General features: G+C 40.8%; 1 protein-coding gene across 1 annotated transcript in view; it reads left to right on the plus strand.

Moving 5' to 3' along the window:
- Positions 1-17,010, plus strand: part of LAMA3 (laminin subunit alpha 3) — a 244,899-nt gene that overhangs the window by 23,823 nt on the left and 204,066 nt on the right. Inside the window, exon 2 of the mRNA XM_081263355.1 lies at positions 742-894. Within this exon, the coding sequence (XP_081119481.1) occupies positions 742-894 (153 nt within the window). The remainder of the gene's footprint in view (positions 1-741; positions 895-17,010) is intronic.

The following is a 17,010-nucleotide window of genomic DNA, read 5'->3' on the forward strand; positions in this document are numbered from 1 at the left end:
TAATTTTGTTAGGAATTAGTTTATAATACCAAACAGACATCACCCAAAGAAAAATAGGCTCCAATTTACCTATTGAATGAATTGCTGACTTCTCAACTCTGTTCTTCACAGCCAGCCACCTCTCCCCATTGAACTGTTAAGCCTTGGACCAGCTGACCTCTGTGCCTTTGCTCATGCTGTTTCCTCTACCTGGAACACTTTCCCTCTTTGATGCTCACTGTCACTTCCTATCCTCCCAGACAGCTTAAGCGCCATCTCTTCCACCCTGGGATATCTGTAGCCCTTGACCCCAACACTCTGTACTCTGCAGAGACACTTGCCATCCCCACTTCCCTAATGGTTATTTATATACTTAATACCTCCGCTGGGACCATGCACAGTGATCCTCTTTGTAACTCGGTGCCTCATACAGAATTGCAAAGAGTAGGATTTAAAGAGTGAAATGAATTTGTTGACGTGGAAACATCTTTGCATTCCATATACAGCAGGCTCTTCTTAAATTATTGTGTGGGGCAAGAAAAACATAACTGTAAAGGATGCAAGATAAATATAATTTATATCCTAGGTGACATGGTTTAAGATTAAATAAAAGAAGAAGATTTCACCAAGAACATATTATGATAAATTCCAACAGCTGACATCAATAAGCTGTATGGAATAATCCTTTTTTTTAGTTATTTTTTTGCTAAATTGGTAAGAAAAATTGCTTGAAAGTTTAAAAAAGTGTGTTTTGTTTTTCAGGGTCAGTTTTGTGACTATTGTAATTCTGAAGATTCCAGAAGAGCACATCCAGCCACCAATGCAATTGATGGATCTGAACGTTGGTGGCAAAGCCCTCCTCTGTCCTCAGGCACACAGTACAACAAAGTCAACCTCACCCTGGATCTGGGTCAGGTGAGTTTCGCTTTCGATTGGAACAGAAATATTTGTTCGGTCACTGTTTCTGAGGTGATTTCTGACATGACAATAATTATCATAAGAAATGAACTTCAGTTTTAATTCACTAATCATTATTAAGCCTTTGACTTTAATATTTGCTTATAAATAAAGTTGTACAATATTTGTCCTTTTTGTGACTGGCTTATTCCACTTTTCCTAATCTTTCAAGTTTCATCCATGTAGAAGCCTGTGTCAGAATTTCCCCCGTTTCTAAGGCCAAATAATATTCTATTCTATGTATAGATCACATTTTGTTTATCCATTCATCCATTGATGGACACTTGGATTGCTTCCAACTTTTGACTATTGTGAGTCATGCTGCTATGAACTTGGGTGTGGCAGAGATATTTTTATAACATTTTCTTTCCTGGAAATCCTGGCGACGTGAACACTGACTACCATAGCTTAGGACTTTGGCCAGCTGGTCCATAAGGGAACCAGGCTTCATGCCTGTCTTCCTCTAATAAGCTAAGAAGGTCTTCAGGATAGCTGCCCCTGGTGCATACATCCAGGATAATCAATCCCTTCTGCCTTGATTGTGGATTCTGCTCTTGTGATTAGAGGCATTTTTGTGGCAAAGATGAAGGGATTTTGTGGATTCATTTAAAACCCAAGTCAGTTGATCAAAAAGGGGATTTTCTTGGGTGGATCTTTCTGATTAGGGGAATTCTAAGAAGGGACTGGGCCCTTCCTACAGGAAGAGATTTGACCCATGGTCTAAAAGTCTTCTGCTAGCCTTGAAGAGCCAAGATGTCATGTTGTGAACTTACCATGGAGACACTATGTGGTAAGGACCTTATGGTGGCCCCTAGCCAACCACCAGTAAGGAAACAGGGACCTCAGTCCTCTAACCACAAGGAACTGAATTCTGCTAATATCATGTGGAAACTTAGAAGCAAGTCATTCCAGGCACCTTATTGCAGCCTTGACCTTGAGCAAAACCTTGAGTGGAGAATCCAGTCATGCATGAATCTTAACCTGACAAATGGTAAGATAATACATATGTGTTGTTTAAGCCATTAAGTCTGTGGTAATTCCATTGTGTTGCAGTGGAAAACTTCTTGCACCTTCTTATTTCCTCTTTCAGACCAGGGAGCACCTCCCATTTGTTTCATCCTATCCTTTCAACAATTATTTAAGTTCTTTCAACAATTATTTATGTCCCAGGAAATGTTATAGGCATTTGATTTTATCAGGAAACAAGAGATGGAAATTCCTTCCCTCATGGCACTTATATTCCAGTGGGGAGGGGCAGTCAATAAAAATATACATAATAAGTCCATATAGTATATTTGACACTGTTAAGAGGTGTGGAAAATTAAAAAGTAGAATAGGAGAAGGGGGTCACGAGTCCTAGGAACAATTGTAGTTTGTGGCTTATTGTGAAGGTGAGATTTAAGCATAGACTTGAAACAGGTGAAGAAGTTAATTATGTAAATGTCTGCCACCCAGAGAAGGGAACTCTGGGAACTTGTCTGGAACATACAAGGAACAGCTTGGAGGAAAGAGTGGCTGGGGCAGAGTAAGGGGGTAAGGTGGTGGGAGAAGAGGTCAGAGAGAGAAGGGGTGGGCTGGATAGTGTAGGACCCCATGGGAGATGGTGAGGACTTTGGCTTGGAAGTGAAGAGAGAGCCATTACAGGGTTTCAAGCCCAAGAATGACATGATCTGATTTGTTTCTAAAAGGATTTCTCTGTATGTTCTGTTGAGGATTGTGGTGGGGCATGTGTGGGAGCCAGTTAGGAGAGGATGCAGGAAGCCATGGAAAGATGACATGAATGGCAGTGGAACTGGGTGGTTAGATCTCAGATACAGTTCAAAGATAAAACTGCCATGATTACATACTGTCTTTTATTTATTTTTGAAATTTTATATATTTTTTCATTTGCTTCAAGACTGTTTATAATTACTCACAGGATTGAAAGCCTGCTTGTAGGAGGATTAAGAGAGAATGTAAGAATTAAAGCATCTAACACCCAAATCCATTTTGAAGAGTCTTGCTGCAATGGGGGCGGGGGGAGGGAGAAGACTCATTTTAAAGTTAGGTCAAGAAAAGATTTATTGAGCAAGATTTATTTAGCTTTCTGAGGAAAAAGAATGATATTGTATGTAATATGTGAACTTGTCAGGTGCTTTCAACACTCAGTAAAACTATACTAATGGTTAGGCTATTCTTTTTGCTAGATACTGTCATGCATATAGTTCGTATAACAAATATTGTTTGAAAGAAATAAAAAAGGAAAGGCACACCACAGTCTGGAAGTTGAATGATACTAAACTTTCTTAGAACAAGTGCACTATTTTCATTTTGATTGTGATGAAGAGATCTAGCTGTTTAAGTCTGTAGGTTGTGCTAAATTAGGCCTCTCCTGAGAATACTTTCATCATCAACTTATATCTGATGTAATTCAGAGAGATCATTCCTGGGTCAAAAGACTATAACCTGAATTTCAACTACAGCTGATAGCTAACTTCTAGCATTAATTCAGTAGATTTTGCCTATAATGATCTCGATTTACCCACTATCTCACTTTCTAACTGAGGACGTCTGTACTTAACAGGGAATTTTAATTCACCAAAATGATTCATGCTGAACATATCCATGCCTGCTGGACTTACATTTTTTTTCTCTTCCTTAAAGCTCTTTTTAAAAACCCTACTTTACCCAGCTATCAGAGAAGCTGAGACAGGAGGGTCACAAGTTTGAGGCCAGCCTGGGTAACTTAACAAGACCCTGTATCAAAATAGAAAGATAAAGATGGAGAGTAAAGACTGGGGTGCAGCTCACTGAGCCCCTGGATTCAATTCCCAGTATCACACACACTCAAAAAAATATCCTATGTTAGAAAGCATCCTTTGATGTACTGAAAAACAGCTAATTAAGACAGTTAAATTAAGAAAACATCAACATAGGAATAATTTAGTAATTTTCTGGTTGCTGACAGACCTTAGCCATGGCATGAATATTCATGCTCTGCATCCACCCCCAACCCATGTCCTGAGGCTGCTCTGAAGGTGGTGGGCAATGGGGTCCCAGAGTCACCCTGCCTCAGTCTGTGCCCGATGCACTCCTTACTCACTATGTGGTCTTCCACAATTGCTCTCGGCCTCAGTTTCCACATTTATGAAATGAGATGATTGTGTGTACCTCATAGATTATTATGGGTTTTAAGTGAGTTAACTGCTTCATTTTGATACATCTTTGAGGCAGTGGTACATTTTTTTTTTTTTGGTACTGGCAATTGAAGTCAGGGTCACTCAAACACTGAGCCACATCTCCAGCCCTTTTTTTGTATTTTATTTAGAGACAAGGTCTCCCTGAGTTGTTTAGGGACTCGACATTGCTGAGGCTGGCTTGAACTAGTGATCCTCCTGCCTCAGCCTCCTGAGCTGCTACAATTACAGGCATGTGCCACCATGCCCATCTGGTAATTTTTATTTAATAAAATAAAGTGAACTTCAATGAACATTTATTTTTAAAAAGAACAGACTAAACTTTTGTGCATCCAGAAAATACTATATATAATACAATGAAGAATTCTCTAAAAAAATTTAGGAACAGGAAAAGCAATGCCAATTAAGTCAGACTGAAGACATCTTTTCCTTCTTTATGTTGGAGCAACATGTATTTCAACAAACATGTTTTGTCTTGTAAGATTCATTTTTTATGCCCCAATTGGTAAGGTCTGTTTTCTTCCTTGTGCTGGAATTTACCATGAGAATGTTATTGTGAGGCTAGATTTCATGATTTCAGAAGAACATTAAGACCCAGACCTAGGGAAGTGTGCATTTTGATGCATGGTTGGGAAGTAAAATATAGATCATTAACTTCTAATGACTAAGTCACTTTTCTTCACCTATTGAGAATTAAATTGGACTTTGACATGCCTAGTCCATTTGTCAGCTTATGTTGTTGCTAAGGGTCAGTTTTATTTGTTTTCTTTTGAACTTGGTAGTTTTCATAGTTAGTTTTCTAAAACATCATCTTCAGGACTCAATCCTAAAGGGCAGTTTGGCCTTCACAAGGTGGCATGTGTGGAATAGTTCTGTGATTCAGTAAAGCCATTATGTTTTCTGGGATTGTTCACCTTCATTTGATGGTGCATTGTTCATTAGTTTCAGAATGTACGATAAGAACACAATGTCTTGCTGGGTACGGTGGCGCACACCTGTCATCCCAGTGGCTCAGGAGGCTGAGGCAGGAGGATTGTGAGTTCAAAGCCAGCCTCAGCAACTTAGTGAGACTCTGTCTCTAAATAAAATATAGAAAAGGGCTGGGGATGTAACAAAGTGGTGAAGCACCCTTGGGATCAATCCCTGGTACAAAAAGAAAAAAGAAAGAAAGAAAGAAAGAGAGAGAGAGAGAAAGAAAGAAAGAAAGAAAGAGAGCGAGCACAAAGTTTTAAAGGAAGCTTTCATATTATTTGGCCAAATATAATGAACACATTCTTTACATGTAGAATTTAATGTAGATGTTTAGTTGTTAAGAGCAGAGTTTGGAATACAGGGACATTTGTTTCTTCCTGGACTCCTGGTGGCACATGCCCCTGTGAGATAGAAGGTGGAGTGACAGAATTAGATACACATCCTGGACTTCCTTCAGAATCCAAGTGATACTCTGTGGATTCCTTATATGCACTTTCTTGCTCCCTCTCCCAGGTGAGGTCTAAGGTCTACCTCCTGGTAGAGGTAGGTGTGGGGGGCTCCTTTTGGTACCCTGAAGTCAAGAGGGCTGGGAGGTTGAGAAGAGCTGTCTCTGGCATAGGAATTAAGAGGGGAACCAGCACAAGAGCAAGACAGGAGCCATGGCAGAGCAGGTCCATCTTGTTGTCCAGTGAACGAGAAGATCACCTGGAGAATTCCAAGGCTTTCATGAAACTTGTAATGTCTTTAAGAATATGACTTGTAAGCTGTTAGTAGTAAAAACATACAAAGACAAAAAAAAAAAAAAAAAACACCCTGTCCAAAAACCTAGAAAGGAGTAGTGTTTGCTTCAGAGGTTGGTGGTGTGAAGAGAGAGGACCTGTCCTGCTTGGCTGCTGGGGAAGGAGGCCTGTCTGCCTGGGGCAGGTGATGACTGCAGGAAGTAGCAGCTGAGACAGTCTTTTAGGCCTTGTAGAGCAGAGGCCTCGATGCCCACAGCCCCCCTGATCTTCCTCTGAGTGGGCAGCGATGGATTGTTCCTCTCCCATCTCACCCCAGGTACTCACCCATCTTAAACACCTGCCTGATTCCCTACTTCCTGCCTCAAGGCTCTTTCTGGGGCCTGGGAGCTTTTTAAAGGTCTATATAGAACAGCTTGGAAAAGATCTGCATTTTATGCCCCCAGAGACAACCTTTATCCCACCAGGAATGGGAATTGGTGGAAAATATCCCATTTTCCTTTCTGAAGGGTATTCTACATAATTAGTAATTCAGAGTGTCACTAGTGAAATGAAGCTTTGGTAGTCCTGGTAGTAATTGTCTGATTAATACATCACTTGTTGGCCTTTCCCTGTCTTTTATGTCCCTCACTCCCAGTTTGTACTTCTTGAGGTCAACTCCTAAATAAACTACCTGCACACAAGTCTTTGTCCTGTGGCTTTAGAGAGGACCCAAAGTAAAACAGAAGAAAGGGGCTTGAGACCCACACAAGCAAACATTATGACAAAGTTATTTAGAATGCAACAGATAGAAAATTCAAAAAATGTTTATAAAGCTCTAAGATTAAGAGTGATAAAAGAGGGCTGGCGCTGTAGCTCAATGGTAGAGCCATTGCATGTGTGAGGCCCTGGGTTTGATCCTCAGCACTACATTAAAAAAGAAAAATAAACAAATAAAGATATTGTGTCCATCTACAACTAAAACATTTTTAAAAAGAGTGATGAAAGAAATAACATTATAACAAAAAAAATAGGCCACAGGAAAAAATTTCTATTATTCTACCTTTCTTTTATTTTTTTTTTTTTCATGAATTTACCTTGAGCCACCTAGGGGCCAGATGTAAACACAGGATCCAACCATCTGAGAATGAATTTAATATGTGTAGATACCATCTAAGATTTTCTTTTATTTTTGGTCTTTTTTCAACATTTATGAGACTCTGGTGGATGAATCAAAAACATTCTTTGTCGACCTCATCAGTTGTTCTGGCTCAGAAATGGAGGGAGGTCTGGGCTAGTTTCTGATTCTTCTTGGACTTGAGGACTTTGGAGATTAAATTGGTCCCAGAGATGTTTGGTAGATGAGGTCACTAAGGAATCTGACTCAGCTGAGACCTTTGGTAGATAGGGTCCAATCTAGAAGGTGGATGACTTTTGGCTTATCATGACCCAATCTTTCTGGATTCCTCTGGAATTGCCTAGACTACAAGCTTCAGGAGGCCAGGGACCATGTCTTCTGTTCTCACTACTTCTTTGGCTCCCAACATCTTGCACAGTGCTTAGCATATGGTAGATGCTCAATAACTTTTTACTGAGCTAATGTACAATGAACCAAGGGTAACTGAATTATCTGCAGTTCTCCCAGGGTACAGTGGCAATGAAAGCATATTGCCATGAGACCAAATCTCTTGATGGAACTGGGCTAATTATACATGTGTCTTTTGTAACACCTTCTAAGTATTTTGTAGCTATAACAAGACAGAGGATACAGATGATATTGAGGACACATTTTTTACTAACAAGTGTGCTATTAATGAGCATAATCATGAGACTCAACCCATGGAAGCAAATAATTTGTTAGTTGGTAGAAAATCAGATGCCAGTAAAATCTCCTGGGCCACTGTGGGGGACGGGCGGGGGGGATGTAATTTTATCTTTTATGATCCTGTAGTAATCTGAAAATGTTAACTTGAAGGTTCCTTGCAGCAATTATTAGGAAGAATCTGTTAATATGGCATTTTCTCTTTATACTTAAAGCTGAGTAGATCCAGAGGAACAAACTGGAACTTCTGAGATGTTAAATTTATTTCTCTCAATTGCTACCCCAAACAGCATTGATAATAGATAGGAGTAAGTAGATTCCAAGACCATTAAACACTATTATAGAAAATAATGTCTAGAAAATAATGTCTGACCTAAAAAGTGAACAATATGTTCTCTGTTCCTACTGGCTCCTTTTCAGTATTTTCCTTTTTCAACTGATGTGTTTTACCACCACCTACTTATTTCCCCAAGCCATGAAACAGAGTCACCATTTATACCATGTATTATCTAAGATTGAAACAGATAAACTGGGACTCTTGGTGTCTGTGATGGTTAATTTTCGATCATCTTGGCTGAGGGCCATGGTGCCCAGATATTTAATAAAACATTCCTGATGCTGGTGTGAGCGTCCCCTCCCCAAGAATAACATTTAAATTGGTAGATTTTTTTGAATAAAACAGATTGCCTTGATTAATATGGGTGGATCTCATCTAAAGAGTTGAAGGTCTGAATAAAAAAACACTGACCTTTCCCTAGGAAGGAAAGAATTCTGCAAGAGATGATCTTCAGACTTGAAGTGTAACATTGCCTCTTCTGGGTTCTCCAACCTGCTGACCCCTGCAAGCCTTGGTCTTGGCAGCTTCCATAATTGCATGAGCCAATCCCTTAAACAATCTTTCTCTCATATATACGCACACATTCTATTAGTTATATTTTTGTTTCTCTGGAGAACTTTGACTAACACAGTGGCTAAGCACAACATAATTTTATTTTATATTCTTTTTTTCCCTACTGGAAACAAAATATTTATTATTCATATCCCTTAGGATAAGTCTTTTTAAATTAATTTTTAATTTATATATTACAGTGGAATGCATTACAATTCTTATTACACATATAGAACACAATTTTTCATATCTCTGGTTGTATATAAAGTATTTCACACTAATTCGTATCTTTATACATGTACTTTGGATAATAATGTCCATCACATTCAACCATCATTTCTAACCCATGCCCCTCCCTTCCCCTCCCACCCCTCGCCCTATCTAGAGTTCATCTATTCCTCCCACGATCCCTCTCCCTACCCTACTATGAATCAGTCCCCTTATATAAGAGAAAATATTTGGCATTTGGTTTTTTTTTTTTTGGATTGGCTAACTTCACTTAGCATTATCTTCTCTAACTCCATCCATTTACCTGCAAATGCCAAGATTTTATTCTCTTTTATTGCTGAGTATATTCCATTGTTATATATGCCACGTTTCCCTTATCCATTAACCTCTTGAAGGGCATCTAGGTTGGTTCTACAGTTTAGTTATTGTGAATTGTGCTGCTCTAAACATTGATGTTGGCTGTATCCCTGTAGTATGCTGTTTTTAAGTCCTTTAAGGTATAGACCGAGGAGAGGAATAGCTGGGTCAAATGGTGGTTCCATTCCAAGAAATTTTCCAAGAAATCTCCATACTACTTTCCATATTGGCTGCACTAATTTGCAGTCCCACCAGCCCTAATCTCCATCATGTGGGATCAGGCCCCAACTTCCTTAATAAGACTCCTTTGGCGCAAGAATTAAAATCAAGAATCAATAAATGGGATGGACTCAAACTAAAAAATTTTCTTCTCAGCAAAAGAAACAGTCTGTGAGGTGAATAGAGAGCCTACATCTTGGAAGCAAATCTTTACCCCTCACACATCAGATAGAGCACTGATTCTAGGGTATATAAAGAACTCAAAAAGCTAAGCACCAAAACAACAACAACAACAACAACAACAAACCCCACAAACCCCACAAACAAACAAAAAAAACCCAAATAACCCAATCAACAAACGGGCCAAGGACCTGAACAGACACTTCCCAGAAGAGGATATACAATCAGTCAACAAATATATGAAAAAAATATTCATCTCTAGCAATTAGAGAAATGTAAATCAAAACTACTCTAAGATTTTATCTCACTCCAGTCAGAATGGAAACTATTATTTCGTATTCTCCAGACAGTCCGAACATAGCTGATCCTGCCCTGGAAGCTTCCTTTCAAACAATGGCTCAAAGACATATGCTCTTTCCATATTGTGGCTCTACCATCTTCCACATATGGTTTCCAAGGTTATCCTGGGGTCATCTCCCAGCAGGTATGAGCAAAGACCATGGAAGATTATGGGCAAGTCTGGAATTGGCATATTCGTATTCTAAGAGTTTGTATTCTGTTGGCTAAAGGGTCCAGAGGCGGCTGGGAAATGTAGTGTAGCTGTTGCCCAGAAGAGGAGTCTCTTCCGTGTGTGCTCAGTGCTCCTGCCAGTTCTGAGAGCTGACTCCGCGTCTCTTCTAGGCCCTGTGTTCAGTGACATCAATTTGGTTACTTGAAAGGCCATACTGGGAGCACTCACATCACAGAAATCAGCCAATATTACAAACCCAGGCTGCGTCCTTCTCAGAGTTAATTACCAGCATCTCTCTCACTTTTTTTCCACATCCTTCTATTTCCTTCTTCCCACTTATCATTTTTATTGTCATTATTTTTGTGTGCTGGGGATTGAGGCTACGGCCCCTCACATGCTAGGCAAGCATACTACCACTGAGCTGCCCCCTCAGACCCTTACTTATTGAGTTGATCATTCTATCTTACTCCCTAATTCTTGGAATCTGGCTCCTTTCCATTGATGCTTCACTGCTCTAATTTGGAATAAAGCCCAAGTTTCTTAGCATGGCACGAGCTTCTCCAGAATCCAGCTGTTTTAAACCTCTTCTTGAGGTAGAGACCTGACTGCAAGAATCTAGTGCTGGTGGGGTTTTTTTTTTTTTGGCCTCTGGGTGTTATTCTGGTACTGTTCACAGCACCCCCCCCCCCCCAGATGCCAGCTACCCTCCAAACTGTTCCTCTTTCCTCCAAGGCACCTGCTATGCTGGGGTGTAAAGGCAACATACACCATTCCTTAAGGCCAAGGGCTGTGTGTACAATATTCTTTTTAAATCCAGGGAGATGAAAAGTTCCAGAATTGTAGGATTTCCTCAAACACATTGAACTGAATAGAAAGATGAATCCCAACTGTTCTTTCCATATTATCCATTTGATGTTATGTCTTGCTGGGATCATAAACAACTCTGCTTTATTTTAAAGATCCCTAACATTTACATTTGTTGGTGTTCATAGAACTAACACCACAAATATAACAGCCATAACAGAAGACGAGTTAAATATGTTTCCTTCCAAAACACTCAGCCGGCTGCTGGCGGACAGCATGCATCCAAGCAACGGGAGGAAGGATAAAAGCTGGATTAGGAAGGAGCAACACTAGGAAGTGAAACATTTTCCTTCTGGAATTTTCTCCCACTCTCTAGACAGAGAAATCCGTGTGATGAAGGGATCAGTGGAGGTTACCATGACCCACTTGGTGACTCTTACCAGGTAACTCTGGGTTACACACAATTAGGATTCCAGGTAAAGTTGACAGAGGGATGTTTTTTGTCATGAAAAGTGACAGGGTTTGGCATCCCATGGAAAAGTGCAGCCTGTGGTCCAGAGGGAGGCATCAGCAGCTGCAGCTCACCGTCTGCTGAATCAGCCCACATCTGATAGGTCTCTCACATAGCAAGATGGCCAACATGCAAATGGGATTATGGCCCATGCTGATGAGAGAAAAATAAACAAAAACAAAGTTCTTGGTGCCATTTAGAAAAGGCTAATCCTATTTCCATGTAGTTGAGAAGCCTGGAGGGAGATGGCATGCCGGGGAGGGTCAGGAATTACACTGGGTGGGGAGTTGAAAAGGAAAGGTTACCATCTTCTCAGGAAGGCCCTGGGCTGCTGCATCAACCTTTAGGCATATGGGGATGGTCAGAGTGGGAAGGGGACTGAGGTACAGAGCAGAAGTGGTCATGGTCAGAGTACCCAGTGGTGGGCTTGGTAGTTGGGGAAGACTCACGGCCTACAGCTAGTGGCTCCTGTGGGCATATGTGAATGTTCTTTGAGCACCATAAAGAGTAGACAAAAAAGGAATATTATAAGCATTCCTCCAAAGAATGGTCATTGACCCCCTCCTCTGCCTTCCTAGGCTTCTGCTGAGTTTAAGCTCCTTTATATCTTTAAAGTGAGTCAAGTGTATATAAATACATTCACACCACAGTTCTGGGGACTCAGTACTGATGTTACATCTTCCCAAATACTTGTATTCTAAAAGATTGCTATCTATCTTTGACATGGAACTACTATTTCTAGAAATTTCTCCTATAGAACTATGAAGTGCTCAAGTGTTTAATGCAGGGTGTGCATCAGAAATCTCTTCATAATGGCTCAAAATGGGAAACAATCTCATATCCAATGAAAGGGGATTGGTTCAGACTATGGATTAATAGGTGGCCTTTCAAATGATGCTATTGAGGCTATAGACACAAAATATTTCCATGCAAGTTTGTGAAGAAAAAAACCAAAGCTACATGTAAGTATAAGCATATATAGTATGTTATGATCCTATGTTGTAGTTTAAAAAAATACTGTGCATGTAAGCAAAGTGCCAGGAAAAAGAGTATTTCTCTCTGGATGGCGGAATTACCAGCAATTTTTACTTTCTTCTATAAATTTCATTTAGATGGTTGGCTTTGGATTATTACCTAGTGTAAAACCAGCTCCACGACTCTTTAGCTGGGTGACATTGGACCCTCTAGCTAATCTCTCAGGGTCAGTTTCTTCATCTGAAATATGGGGATGAATCTAGTTCTAGCCTTGTAGGGGTCGTTTAGAGAAATTAACAAAATAACACAGGAAAGCTCTTAGAATAGCACCTCACACACTGTGAGAACTCCCTCTGCATTACCTATTGCATCTGTATTTTCTGCAATGAGCAGGCATTATTGTACAGTTAGGAAAACAATAGAACTATGTCCCTTCTGAGAAAAGGGAAGAGTTCAAGTGGACACAGGAACAATGATTCCTGGATTGAGGTACATGCCTCCTTGGAGCTTTCCTGCTATTCTCCATCTCCCCCAATATTTGCTTCTGACTCTCAGGTCTCAGGATGGAGTTGGCGTGCATGAGATCTTAAGTGCCAACAGAATCAGAAATATAACCAGTAAATGGAAATTGAGTTTTTTTAAAGTGCATATTTTTATTCCTTAGCAAATCTTGAAAGCTATTTTATATTTCTTCCCTTGTGAAACTTCCATGATTTCAAGCATATTTTGGCTTTAAATCATGGCAGTTTTCCTATTACTATTAATGGCAAGCATATATAAAGAAAAACTGAATTCTGTGAATTCTTCACGATGGTTCTAACGAAAGCTTGAGTTAAATATGATGTCTCTGGGGAGCTGCTGGGCCCTGGTTGTCTCCTCTGCCTGCTGACTTCAGGGCACCAGCCCCATCCCGCACAGAGCTGTTGTTCCCTCATATACCTGGTGATCCAGAGCCTTCCTAGCCATTAACTATCTGCCTTCACTCTTTTCTTTCTGATGCCTATTCTTCTGTGAGTCTCTTCTCTTTTGTGTTTTCACTTTCTATTTTCTCATTACACCACCTTTTCTAAGTATAACCCACCATTTTGCTCTTGGGGTCACTGCCAGCTTTGGGGAGGAGTGCTATGCTGTGTCCAGGTAGAGCAGTGGTGCTGAGCTATAAGGGTGCAAGACAGAGCTCCTGTGGGCACAGGCTCCCTGCCTGGACACTACAGCTGCACCCACCATCCATGCACAGAGACCTAGCAGCACAGGCAGTGTGACATCGCACCTCCCCACAGCAGAGGGGCCAGGTTTCTGTCCCCTCCCCAGGCAACCTCAGCCACTCTAACTCACAGGGTTCCGTTGGGCAGTGCAGCCTGCAGATAAGGTGCTTTCTGTTTCTATGTCTAACTCAAGAGCAAGCTCCTGAGCTGTTTGCATTCCTCTCTACTCTCAAACCGGTAATGCAAACGTTCCATGGTTGAGGAATTCCAGATTCAGCCCGCCAGGCGTGACATACACTGTTCCGTGTTTTAAGCACTCTGAGCGATGAGATTGTGTGTTTACTTCATTGTTCCTTAACACTGCAGAACAACTGGAATGGAACACTCAGTTCTTTCCCCTGCCTCTCACAATCCCCCTAGCTCTGCAGGCTCCCACCATCCCTGTTGCCACCTGCTATGGCCACACGTGTTGGGATCCCTCAGAGACATGGATAGAGAGGGCAAGTGGGGCCAAGAAACCCAAACCCGGAAATGCTATGTTCTGGCTTTTCCTTTAAGGTCAGTCTAAATCACCAGACCCAGGGGCAAAGGCAGCTGGGATTCTGACTAGTGTCCCTAGCAAAGGGTCTGAGGTGGGCTGAGCTGCTGGGACAGTCAGGATGACAGCAAGAAGGCAGTGCCCAAGCCAGCCAAGCTGAGGTAAGGTGCACTGGGAGCAGAGCTCAGTCTTTTTGAGGTAGAGGAAGCCATCCAAGGAGATTGCTGAGGGCAGCTATTTTGTAAATTCCTGTGTTTCAGGGGAGGGTGTGTGCCCAAACTGCTGGAACTGGCTGTTTCTCAGCTGAGGCTCTGGGCAGGGCTGGGCCTGGAGGTGCCTGGTACAGCTGTCCCTCAGGATCAGCAGGAGATTGGTGTGGATACCTGAATCCATGGAGGCTCAAGTCCCTCATATAAAATGGCATGATATTTGCGTGTAACCTAAGCACATTTTTCTCTATATTTTACATCCTCCCTAGATGACTTATGATACCTAATACAATGGAAGTGCTCTGTAAATAGTCACTATACTTCATTGTTTAGGGAATAATTACAAGGATGTCTGTACATGTTCAGTACACTTTTATTTTTTCAAGTATTTCTGATCCATGGTTGATTGAAACTGCAGATGCAAAACCTATGAGAATAGAGGGCCAAATTTAGAACAGGAAAGTCCTTCCTGGGCCTCCTGGCTTGCACTTGTTAGTAAGTTGCTATGGTGATGACACAAGCCCTATAATTAAACTTGTTTTATTACTCTTCAAGCAAGCAACCCAGTCATCCCCGAACACTGTATTTTTTTCCCCTTACTTGACCCATTTCTTCTAGTCTGTGTGTTGCTGCTTCTCAATCCCCCAAGGTTATACAAACCACCATCCAACCCAAGGTGACCTTCATATCTCCATCTTTGAACCTGTGTTCATCTTTAGCCTGGGTAGCTCTGATCTTCTCTGTTCAAAGTGGACTTTCAGTCAGCTGCATTGTCATCCACTGGGAGCTTGTTAGAAATATAGAATTTGGGGTCCCAACCTGGACCTACTGGATCAGAATCTGCAATCTTAAGTCCATATACACATTGATATTTGAGAAGTGCTGTTGTAGGCCAATACTTTTCAAACCATCTGTCACAAAAGACCATTTAAAAAAATTGTAATTAATACAGACTGATACTTTTGTAAAATACAATAAAAATGAATCTTAGAAAAATGAAAAAAAAATAAAGCTTCAAATACAGGCCTTATAAAAATTAGATTTGACAGGCATAAACTCACACTTTTAAATTATCATAAAGTTTTCTAAATGTTTATTCTCACTTTCTGAACTTTTGTCATTGTGGATGAATAACCAACAGTTCCTGGATTGGCACTGGTCCGTGGACCACACTTTGAGTAGTTGCTCCAGAGGCTATACTGTAACTTTTCTTCAAAGCCATTGATGCCCATGTGTCCCATCCTGAAAAGTCAATCTGTCCTTTCTGTCGCTTCAAGTCTCTCCTCTGGCTCAGATTTGGTTGAGCAATTCAAGATATGTTTGTTAATTATTTAAAACTTTTAAATAGCCCCAAGACCCCTTGTGACCTAGATAGTCTCCCCTCTTTCAGTCACTCTTTGCCCATCTCCCCTCAGTGCCCAAGGCAGCTGACCTTCTTTGAAGCACTAGTAGTCCCCTATCATCTCTGGCAGGGTTGGGCCCCAGGGAGGTTAGTGCAGGTGCTGAGGATGGAGAGCTAGATTGGGGCATCTGTTCCCCTAGCTCCCTCTGGTGGACGTGGATGCAGCCACCTTCTACTGAAGGTCCTGGCTCCAGCTCTGTCCTGGTTCTAGCATCTACATCTTCCTGCCTTTCCTGCCTGGGGTGGAAAGGTCCTCAGTTCTGATTCTGAGGTACTCTGCCATCATGAGAAGGCTTCCCTTCCCCTGCCCACTCCTTTGCAAACAATTGCTTTATTAAACATTCCTCAGGTCACTTCATTCTAGTAGGTTCTCTGTCTCTCACTGGGACGCTGTGTGACATCCAGAACTCTCATGTGCAAAGGATATTTTTCTACTGGTTGAAATTTGCCAAAAACTCCCCAGTGGTCATCTCTGAAAGAATGAAAGGAAATTATTGAGGCAATGAATAAACAGTTTTTAAAAAGTGCATCCAACGTGGGAGTGTGTGAACATGTGTGCATGGTATTTCATCTCTACTTGAAATTTTTCTTTTACTGCTTTTTGTTTTGGATTTTTGATAATTTTGTATTTCTGTTTTCTTTATATCCTTATACATTTCCCTAAATCCTTCCCCACCCTTTTCTTTCCCTTAGATAAAATGGGATGTAGAAAAATACAAGCAGCATATGGATAAAAATCATAAATACAATTGCTGGTTTCATTTTAGTCATATATTGTGTTTTGGCTTAGAATAAGCTGTCAAGACATACTTTACGATTATCCTAAGCCTGAAAATTTTGTGTATTCAAATAGAAATATTTATTTTATAGTATTAAAGATTTGTAAGTCATTTCAAGAAATATGGTGCAATTCTATGGAAAATACTATCAAGCTCTATCTGCTGGATGTGACTAGTTTTTCACTGTGCTTCTTTAAGTGATTGTCACAGAGCCATTCAACATTGAACAGAATGACTGAGCAGAAAAGGGTGTTCCAAGAGTATACCAGGGTTTAATTTTTCTTTTACAATCTATAATGGACCTGCTTTAGCTCAGCCATTTCCTTCTTAAACTGATTTGATTTTTTTCCCCAGAGCAAATACACCCTTTAATTGTAAGACCTCATTAGCTATTGTACTATTTCATTTTACTAGACATTTGCTTTAGCTCCTTAACGTCTCCAGTGACATTGGATAATTATGTGTGTTCATAGCTGAGCGGGTTTGTGTCTAAATATATAAAGATTCACCCCAAGCATTTGTACCATGACTCATATTATCTTGAGGCATTCTTTTAAAAGACCCCTTCCCACCCACATTGT

Source organism: Spermophilus citellus (genome assembly GCF_964194105.1).
Source record: "Spermophilus citellus genome assembly, chromosome: 12".
Taxonomy (NCBI): domain Eukaryota; kingdom Metazoa; phylum Chordata; class Mammalia; order Rodentia; family Sciuridae; genus Spermophilus; species Spermophilus citellus.